This window comes from Rhipicephalus microplus, chromosome 1, assembly GCF_043290135.1.
Source record: "Rhipicephalus microplus isolate Deutch F79 chromosome 1, USDA_Rmic, whole genome shotgun sequence".
Classification (NCBI taxonomy): Eukaryota; Metazoa; Arthropoda; class Arachnida; order Ixodida; family Ixodidae; genus Rhipicephalus; species Rhipicephalus microplus.
Genome location: NC_134700.1, coordinates 201,207,979 through 201,219,184, shown reverse-complemented (window position 1 = coordinate 201,219,184; position 11,206 = coordinate 201,207,979). Strand labels below are relative to the sequence as shown.

The following is an 11,206-nucleotide window of genomic DNA, read 5'->3' as shown; positions in this document are numbered from 1 at the left end:
TATATATATATTATATCCTCTTAATCAGCAATTATAATGCTAATCTGACAGCGGCAGACAACAATCTGTGCAGGGAGAGGATATTCTCATTTGTGAAGGAACACAAGGAGCACCTTTGTTGATGTGATCGTGGTTCCATTTTAGGAATAAAAGAAAAAAAACGCGGCCAACCAAGAACTGCGCCATTGAAAACCCTACACAAAAGCAACAAACCGTTTTCTAAATTTTGGCGCATACAGGATGGGCATCGTCATTTCTAGGCATTTGGAGACGCATTAACTCTGTACATGCCTACGACGATATTTCGTTAATCTTGGGACGCGCATACATCAACTTGCTGAAACATTGACCACGACAGCTTAAGGGCGGGCGTCTCACGTTTCTAATTCCAAGAGGATGAAAAGCCTTCTTTATGCAGCGTGGTCAAAAACACTGTTTTCTTCTTTTCACAGTAGGAGGCTCCACGTCAAGCGGAAGGCATGGATATATAAATGTTTCTGTTACCCAAACGAACTTCTGCGCTGGTTATTTTATGAACCCGAATTGTCCTTAGGGCGGGCCTTCACGCGTGCTTTCTTATCCGCGCATCGAGGCACAAGAATTGATCTTAACGCAAAGCGCCACGAGCAACTCCCATCGTAGACACCAACAGGCACGGTGTTACAGTATGCGATATTCAGTGTGATTGTATCGCCAGAAGGTAGGCGACTTACGTACCAACCGTGCGATAAGCGCCGTGCATTTGCGCAGCCAATGGGAAACACCACATTTGTAGGAAATTCAAAGCCATAGCAGTGGGCTTGAATTACCGCAATATAGGTCAATTCTATTCTAAATCATAATATTAAATTTGTGCTCGCAACATACGTCGTTCATGTTTACTACCCTCTTTAGATATTTAAGAGATAATTAATCTAAAGTGAGCAGCTGTGACAATACCTCTTCAACCAATAACAATTTCTAACTGCATAGATTTGAACAGTAACGTCTCTTATAAACAAGTGGATAATGCAAGCCGGCGTTCCATCCACAGAAGAGACTTGGGCGCACTCAAAACTTCGTCCGACACGCTAATGATTTGATTGATTTGATTGATATGTGTGGTTCAACGTCCCAAATCACCATATGATTATGAGAGACGCCGTAGTGGAGGGCTCCGGAAATTTCGACCACCTGGGGTTCTTTAACGTGCACCCAAATCTGAGCACACGGGCCTACACCGTTTCCGCCTCCATCGGAAATGCAGCCGCCGCAGCCGGGATTCGAACCCGCGACTTGCGGCGTCCGACACGCCAACATGAGATACACAATACCAGAAATGAAGCCTCGCAAATTAACGTGACCAAAGCTTCGTAGGCTCTAGGCGTTGACGGCTTCGAAGAACGTGGCGAATGGCAGCGGCTAAGTTGTAGGACGAAACCAGCAGTATTTTTATGACGTGTAGGGTGACACACTTCCGTCGCTTCAGTCCAACCAAGGTGCCCAAGTTCCATTGTGCAAGTAAGGATAGGAATCGGGGTCAACGTCCTCGTTCAGAGGGGCTATGGTCTGCGCCCTGTAGAATTCCAGAGTTCTGTTCAGTGACTCCAGTAGCTGAAAGTGCAGAAATCAATGCACGAGCGTCACAGTCAAGCCGTGTTTCGCACGCACGCACGCACACACACACACCCACACACACACACACACACATACACACACACACAGAGAGAGAGATGTACGCACGGGCACATGCATGTCTTTTTACACAGACAAGTGCATGCATGCATACATACATGCACCTAACTGTATTATTTCTCGTACACCCTGTCATGGTTCCTCGACATCTGTGGACATCAAACTCAAAAACGGGCCGATTATACACACAAAGCTACACGCACTGTCTTCTGTTTCAAAAACATACAACGGATAGCTTTCGAGTAATTTAGAGTATATAACACCATGCATGCTACAACTGTGAAAAAGAAATAAAGTGGGGCAGAATTCTTTTCGTATAAATTCTGGCACGACGTACCACCGCGTACAATATTTTGATGTGTACGTTCACACACGCAGCGTTGTGTTTGTTCTTGTGTATCCGCGTTCAGTCGAGCTGCATCAAATTTATTACGACTGTCAGCCGACTAGCCTGTCTGTGCCCTTTGGCATACATCTAATAGGCTCACCAACCGGTGTCTATCCCGTGCAGAAACACAATACAACCCATTGCAGAAACTATAGCTCATTGACGTATTTATCTGGAATAGATATTTCAATGTGGTAATGAGTGACTGAATGTCAGCTAAACGAACCCGATTCCACACAGGTTCAGTAATGCACAATCATGAATTACGAGAAAGACGTGCTGCAGATGCTTACCTCTTTATGGGTGGATGCAAGGTTGTTGCATTCACACGGGTCCTCTTCTAAGTTGAAGAGGTACACATTGTCGGATGATTGAAGTCGCTCGTCGTCACACAACAATTCCTCTGGGCAGGTTAGTGTTGCGTTTACCCGCCAGTCTGGCGAGAATTCCAGTTTCGTCGAGCCGTAAAAAGCTTTGAGCGCCTGCATGCAGCCGTGGCCTAATCGATTAACACACACTGACAACACATTCCTCGATAAACCTCTAAAAAGGATATCCACAAAGCTTAGCCTGTCATCTGCAGTCGTTAGGCAAATCTTACTGTACCTGTTGGTTATGCCGTATGCAAACAAAATGAATGTTTGCACGGATGGTTCTGCAACGTTATCTCTACACCACACTTGAAAGACGGGAGTAAACATTTGTTCTCGGTAATAAATGATTCCGTTGGCCAGCAGTTCAAATTTCGCGTTTAGAAAAGCAAATTTCAGCCTCTTAATGCCCGTTACGACTTAACAGGAGATCGCTAATTTGCTTGTTATGCACCGCCTGGGATTAAAACATCTATTTGAAACGTTTAGCGAAAAACTTATTTACGTAACCACAGATATGTTGCGGCAATCGCACTGACTCGCTAAGTGTTATGTCGTACCCATGTAGAAGACATCGTGGATTTGAATTGCGCACTGAAAAGTTTTGTTTCCATCACCCGTACGGACATACATTCTGTACTTGTTTAAGGTTTGCGTATCATACAGCCGCAGTAGTTAACTACAGCTGATCCGAACGTTGCAATCGCGGCTGTACGCCATGCACCGCAATCACTGTGAGCATCGTGTATATTGAATTACGAAGACTCTAACACTCTATAGTAGCCATTCAAGTGCAGTTTCGATCATAGATGACGCCAAGGAGTTCATATTTGCATCTTCGAGTGCACAAATCAGAAGCTAAACGCGCTGAGATGGAGCGCTACAGTGGCGCAGTGACGTGTCTCCACCGCAGTACAGGTTTGAGCACATTTCGGTTTCAGCAAAGTAGCCTGCGAGGTCTTTGCCTACGGTGCCATCTTTTTTACGCAGCCTATTTTGCCGGCTACGTGAGAATCGGAATGACCCTTAAGGTGGCCGCCCTCCACTTAGCTGATTCGAACAGCCCCCCCCCCCCACAAAATTATATATATATATATATATATATATATATATATATATATATATAATCATCGTGTGTGCGCAAGCTCTCAGACTGCGCGTTCACTACTGAGCCCTTGGGCTGATTAAATGCCGTGTAAAACCAGACGTCGTACATGAGGGAGGTACTGGGTAGCCCAAGGGCTCAGCAGTGAACGAGCAGTCATTGGCATAGCACGCACACACCCGATGGTGATGTGGTGACACCCAGTGACGATGAGGACAGAGACTTAACACGTATGATGGTGATTATGGTTATGTATGAAGAAGCACGTAACGAATGCCCCCATACATACATACATACATACATACATACATACATACATACATACATACATACATACATACATACATACATACATACATACATACATACATACATACATACATACATACATACATACATACATACAGACAGACAGACAGACAGACAGACAGACAGACAGACAGACAGACAGACAGACAGATAGATAGATAGATAGATAGATAGATAGATAGATAGATAGATAGATAGATAGATTGATAGATTGATAGATTGATAGATTGATAGATTGATAGATAGATAGATAGATAAACAGACAGGCAGACAGATAGATAGATAGATAGATAGATAGATAGATAGATAGATAGATAGATAGATAGATAGATAGATAGATAGATAGATAGATAGATAGATAGATAAACAGACAGGCAGATAGATAGATAGATAAACAGACAGGCAGATAGATAGATAGATAGATAGATAGATAGATAGATAGATAGATAGATAGATAGATAGATAGATAGATAGATAGATAGATAGATAGATAGATAGATGAATAGATAGATAGATAGATAGATAGATAGATAGATAGATAGATAGATAGATAGATAGATAGATAGATAGATAGATAGATAGATAGATAGATAGATAGATAGATAGATAGATAGATAGATAGATAGATAGATAGATAGATAGATAGATAGATAGATAGATAGATAGATAGATAGATAGATAGATAGATAGATAGATAGATGCATACATACCAACTGCAATGCTTACCTCACCAGAGTAGCTCTGTTCTGCAAGCTCATTCAGATCGTGCTGTGGTCTCTGGCCCCCTGGTATCGCTGTGCGCTGCTCAGGAAGAGGGCCTACGATGATTTTGAAGTTGTCTTTTCGAATCGCTGAGTAACCCGACAAAGGGTCGATGTTGTACACGAAGTCGGAACGCGGAGACAACGCGTCTTCGGACAGTGATTCCCACATGTCGTGGCCGTCGATGTTTCCCAGCTGCTGTACCAATCCACCTGGCGAGCAGGTACGTGCAGGCGTTTTCATTTAACATTTCCTTCTTTGAAATCTATTATCTTTCTTTTTATGTGAGCTGCATTAACACTGTTCTGTTGTATGTTTTATATTCCCTGAAACTTCTTTTACCACCCCCTGTATCACCCGTAGGGTATTATCACATTGAGGAAATAGCAAAATAAATAAGCTGCAAAAAATGACTGTACTTAGAGATGACCTATTGACTAGCGAAAGCACGCATTATAGGCCAAGGCCCAAACATCAGAAGGTCCTCCGCTATAACGGCTCCGTATAGTCATGTTCGCGTCAAAGAAAACGGAAAAAAAGTAGTCGGTCTCACAAAAGTATTGAAGTCCGCTAACGACAAGTTGGAATATAAAAAAACGACTAAAAGGCGGAAGACGCTTCAGAGTGAACAGAAATACAAAATTTTCCAAGCTTATTCCTGTGCGTATAACCAAGAAGGAAAGTATGGTTATGGAAAACTTCGATACGACAGCGTGCTTCAAAACTTTAAACTCGGGATCACAACGTATGAGTTATCGTTTACCAATGAAATGACAGTATATTAGGTGGAAGGGTTCCAATTTCACTATTGAAGGACCTCTTTTTATTGTGTGTCACATGAAACTGCATTTAATGCGTGGCATACCACCAACATTGTGGGGCGGGGTTGCATGCACTGAAATTTTTTGCATAACATAAAAACACACTTCAAAACTAGAATATTAGGTCAGCGTTTATAAAGTAAATCTGTTATATAATACTTTGGTGCTGGTTGAAAAAAAAATAGATGCATCTGTTTTATATTTCGTGTTTACTTTTCTGAAGAATACACCCTTGGAACTGGAAACTTGTTTAGGCAGTACTCCGTCCAAAATATCACATAGCTAAGGTAATACTTACGGGTTCATGGAATGTGAGCGTTTATTATGCAAAGCTGCTGTTTTAATAATTTAGCGGGGATTTAAAAAAGGGGTTGCAGCATGTTTCACGTCCAGCTTTCTGAAAAATTTACTTGTACACGTCAAAGTCAATTAGGAGCCACCTCGTATAAATTTTATAAACGCTCACGCAAGAGAATTTCTGCGGGTTTTTGGCAGTACAAGTCGACAATTGGCTCTAACCATAGAAATACGCCACTCTGTACAACAACCATGAATTGCGTTTAAATGGTTCTGTAAGCTGCTGATGCCAAGACATTTTATTTACTTCTTTGTAGGGACGTAGTCAACTGCATACGATCTGACAGTGCATAGAATACTCAGTACGTGATCAATAATGTAAGCTAAAAATTAATTCTGGCCACACACGCAAAACAAAAACTGGCTAACGAAATGTGACTTACGGCTGAATTGATTCGCATGACACTTTTTATCTCAATATGCTGCGTTCGCTCTGACTCTATTCGCTCTGACACGTAACTTTTTTTAAAATCAACTATAGCAGGATGACAGATAGATTATGAATTATGCAAGGCACTTTCTGAGACAATACCAACTTTTAATAATGACGTGGTCAGAGTCAGGCAGTTCTCGTGTTCGCAAATGACATTGATGTCCAGGTGTAAAAACCTACTGCGACTTCGGCTAAAGTGAAGTGAGTAGCTACATACCTTACTTTTAATTAATAACTTGAAGGTAGTTAATTGTTCGTATGGGAATGTTGTATGCCACAACAGGCTCTTATCACCATTTTTAAATAAATAAATAAATAAATAAATAAACGAATATAACTGGATATTTATCATGACGGTCCTGACTCAGTCGCACCAACCGCGCAGTAAACATGGTCGCTGTGTTACGACAGACCGAAATTTGTTACGATGAGGATGTGACTAATATTGAATAGCAATGAAATTTTTCGTGAAATTCAGAAAAAAGTGTCTTCCTAGAAATGCGAAATGGTTACTGGTAATCCATATTGACTGAAAAAAATCACCTTACGGAATTTCAGGAATTGATCAATAAATTACAACATATGCCTGAATTCAGGTAGAGAGCATAGAAAGAAGCCCTTGATTTTAAATTGTTTTTCTGCTTACGCATACAACGAACAAGGGTCAACGGCTTGGTATTTCAATGATGAGATCATATTTATGATGGTCGCGACTGGCACCAGTCACTTTTCATTGCACTTGAACTGATGTGTGCCCTCTCCTTAAACAAAGTGACTAAAACATAAGCAAAAACTTGAGAACAGGCCATGATTACATGAGGCGGTATGTCATCTGAATATCCAGTATACGATTGTATTTTTTGACTAGAAGCTGTCCTGGAACACCGTTACACGTGTGGTAGCCACAAGCCAATTCCTGTGTTTGTTTGTTTTTTGCAGTTCAGACAATGTACTGATGTAATAGTGCGTAATTCAGGCACGTTTATTATAAAAAATAAAAGCACAGCCTTTTTTTTTCTCAATGATCAAGCACTGTTTTACGATTTACTAAATGATCAGGTATCATGATAACCTCTTTGGCTTTTAGTTCGACGAGTTTGTAGCATACCTTTCTATCAAGTGAAGAAGCGTGTCTCTGTAATATACTTGAATTGATTCTGTGTGTTTAGAAAAAGTGGTTAACGATTCGGTGTACTTGGTACTCTACTATGGGAGAGCTACTTCTTTTTTGTTGTTCAATTGTATTTCATTACGACGATGATAAGAAACAGATGTGTGGAAATATTTCTGTGGCATCACTTCGAGTGAATATAACCTATAAACAGCGTGCGCGTTGTATACTATCTCATTGATTGACATGGAGTATTTAACGTCCCAAAACCACCATGTCACTATGAGAGACGCCGTAGTGAAGGGCTTCGGAAATTTCGACCACCTGGGGTTCTTCAACGTGCACCCAAATCTGATTGTATAGTACCTTGTCGAGAATTTGTGATACACCGAAAAATTTAGAGCGAGCAAATCACGGAATTCGTGGCACCTTTAATGCCGGGTGTCAAGTGCTCACAGGAAACGTAGCTTTCAGCACGGAAAATCTAGCGCTATATCTTGTAATGTATTTTATGCTACTACCAATTGTTTTGTAGCTAATGACGGAGAGCGCGAAGAGCGTTCAAGAGCCTCCACTTTGTCGTTCTTTGTCGCCTAGCTGACGCAAGTTCTATCTTCAATAGTTTTGCTTATTCGGTGTGTACACGCTAAAGACGTGGCACATGACATGCTCCGTAATTATGAAGTACGATTTTTTTGTCGCAAGGTCCTGGCTTCTGTGACATGCGGAGAATTCGCGACATACATAAAAGTATGCATTTAAGGTGCATTTTAGGTAATTTAACTTTGGTATAATATAAATGTTGCTATGTGAAGCTGGAAATATGAAAAAAATTTTTCATTTTTTCAGTAGTTTCATAGTTCAGACATATAAAAGGTTAAATAAAGGATTTAGACTATTGACAGGACTTTACAAGCTATTTTCTTTTTTTCTATAAAAGATATTTTAATTACTTTGTTGCTTTGGGGAAGCACCATTTCATTGCCATAAGCTGTGTTGTACATGCTTTAGTTTGTAGCGTTTGCACCAATTGCGCTTTTAAATGTCCATTTTTGTGGTGAATGTGCGTCTTTGCATCTAACAATTCTATAGGCTGCCCTGATATCGGTTTTATTTTCATCATCATTATTTTTTGTCACACAGTGCGTATGCTGGTGTCAGAAGAAACAAGAATCTCGGTTCTGAATAATTGACAACGCAACTTTCTTCCTGTTCATATTTTCCTGACCATGTGTTTAAGAAAAAAAAACAAGGAAACAAACAAAGCTCTACCAGCCATTCCGTAAAGCGTCGGCAGCCAGTCAGTGATGTGCATGAGCCGGTTAGAGACCCGGCGCCTTTTTCGGAGCAGCGGTGACCACACGAAGGCGGCGACCTTGCTACCGCCTTCCCACGGGCTGTATTTTTGTCCGCGAAGTGGCCAGTTGATGCCTCGAGAAGATAGGTGGCCTTCGGAAGCACCGCCGTTGTCTGAACTGAATACTACAACGCTGTGCTCCAGCATCCCCGCTTCCGAAAGAGCGCGAAAGGTGCGCCCTACGGCAATGTCCAGAGAATCCAGCATTCCTGCGGAAGGAAGTTTCCCCCATCGTCCCTATTACCATCAGCATCATCACCGGCAGCAGCATCCGCCCCATCATTAGAATCAGCGGCAGTATCATCGGTCTACACAGGACAGCCTCTCCAATAATATTCAAGTTTTCCTGTTCTGGGCGTATACCGATTCGTTTTTCTTTCCGCAAACTCGTTTATTTCGTCATCTCACCTAACCCTCCACCATCCTCTGCATGGACAATTCGTAATAACCCACAATAGGTGTGTGTGTGTGTGCTATCTTGTGTTTCGAATATTCTCGTCTTTCTATCTAGCTCTCTTTCTCGCTCGTGCTCTATTTATTTGCATCCTTCTTCTTCAACTTTCCCCGACCATTTCCCAAGCGTACTACAAAGTAACAGTTCTTTTTTTTTCAACTAGTTAACTTCCCGGTCTTTCCCTCTTTCCTCTCCTTATCAATAGCGACGCTTTCTCGACGAGAAAGGAGCAGCGATTTTTTTTATTGGGGTTTTCCGATGCCACGAGGACGTTTGCCCTCTTGCGTCGTTTCCTGCACCGAACGACAAGATATGCAGTTCAACTCGCAAAAGCCCACCAGTCTATATTCTTATGTTTCTTGAACACATACAATAAGATACACGAAAACAAAATAAAAAAAAACGTTGAAGAAGGGCAAGTACACTGAGCGGGTGATCCGTACTACAGTCGGGTGCATGACAGTTTTCCCGTTCTGTCACTATTTTTAATGTAATCACACACGCAAAACCACTAGCTGCAGCGTGCATATTCCGTGTATATGTCGTGTAAAAACAAAAGCGCATGTTTGTACTTGGCCACTGCTATGTCCAGCTCTACTAGCTTCCTTCTGGAGGTGAAGCGACACGTATAAAAACCTCAGTAGCTGTCATTGACTGATACACAAAATAAGCCGTGTCTGTCATGTCGAAATTTCAATTCCATTATAGAAAATGCATTGCTGCAGTGTGCTACATGTCTATAATACACTCAGCTAGCTGATCGTCAGGCTAATGGAACAAGGGCTCGTTTCTTTGTTAGACTTGCCCTTACAAAAGTGACAAGAAATGGCCCCAAGAAGAATATAGGGCACATTCCTTGTAGTCTTTAACTGCAGTAGAGTAATTAGGAGATAAATGAAATAGGGTTATACCAACTCTTCAATGAAAGAAGTCGGGAGAGGTAGGGGGGGGGGGGGGGTGCGTACACTAGAACAGCGATACAGCTAAATCAGTTTTTATTATTACGGTATCTTCAAGATAAATCCGTTAGTTATTCATAGTTGCCGCCCCTGAAGCACTTCAGCTGGCTAGGTGCTGTTCGGAGCACTTCGTATTGCCAGATAATGCACTCGCAAATATTGTCGCTCTTCGCGCGGAAGTTCAGTTGAGGTAGTTCATGCCTCTCCGTAGCCACTGCTAGCCACCAGGACCAGGACATTGGACATAAATGATGTCGTGGAGACATGGCGAGGAAACGGCAGTTACGACCACGTGAACTCTCGGTAAATCTCGTTATTCGGGCTGCTCCGTTTCGAGAACCCGCTTACCTTAATGAACCCGCCCATTCAAGTGTCTCTAAAAATATACAAAATATTGCCAAATATAAAACCCTGACAAAGCTCGCATAAGCACACTTAACTGATGTTGCAACGAATGCGGATACACTCTCACGTGAAAGCCCACTCCTGCTACGAAGTGAGAACGGCTGCATCTCCCACCGTAATCCTGTCTCCCTCTCTCTCGCCCACCCACCCACTTTTCAATCGATTCACGCACAGACAACCACTCCTCTCTCTCTCTTTCTCTCTCTCTCTCTTTGAAATAGTTGTTGGAACGTTGTGCCATCTTGCGCTAAAATCATAGAATCGGTGAGTAGTGTATTAGCAGTTCATAAATCTTGGCAGTGGGCTTACCTTGGATTTGTCTATATTTCCGATGAGTTGCACTGCTTTGTCCGCATACAAGTCGGTACTGTACAAGCCGTTGGCTTCCCAGGCAGGTTCCGTGTTGTTCCAAAAGTCTAGGCCAGAGATTACCGCACCCTCCTACATTTCAGTGGCGTTTTCGGCGCAAGCCATAGCGAAAATGAGCCATCTTATAATCACTTACTTATCAACAATAACAAAAAGATAAAAAAACTGATAAAGAGTTCAAACTTAGATTCAATGGCGTTGCTTTAAAATAATTATCTTGCTTCTTCTTAAGAGATGACTTCGTTATCCGTTCGTTATGTTCCCTAACGTTATACCAGGTTTTCGAATGGCTTCTATAAAACTATCGAAAGGGTAAATTGAAAGGCTCGTT

General features: G+C 41.9%; 1 protein-coding gene across 1 annotated transcript in view; it reads right to left on the bottom strand.

The window, feature by feature from the left end:
• Positions 1–849: 849 nt before the first annotated feature.
• The window catches only part of LOC119167274 (arylsulfatase J), a 35,830-nt gene continuing 25,473 nt past the window's right edge, over positions 850–11,206 (bottom strand). The window contains exons 6-11 of the mRNA XM_075868015.1: positions 10,788–10,947; positions 10,574–10,590; positions 8,604–8,925; positions 4,574–4,821; positions 2,356–2,544; positions 850–1,593 (exon numbers count right to left, since the gene is read on the bottom strand). Coding sequence (XP_075724130.1) covers positions 1,465–1,593; positions 2,356–2,544; positions 4,574–4,821; positions 8,604–8,925; positions 10,574–10,590; positions 10,788–10,947 — 1,065 coding nt within the window. The 3' untranslated portion in view covers positions 850–1,464. The remainder of the gene's footprint in view (positions 1,594–2,355; positions 2,545–4,573; positions 4,822–8,603; positions 8,926–10,573; positions 10,591–10,787; positions 10,948–11,206) is intronic.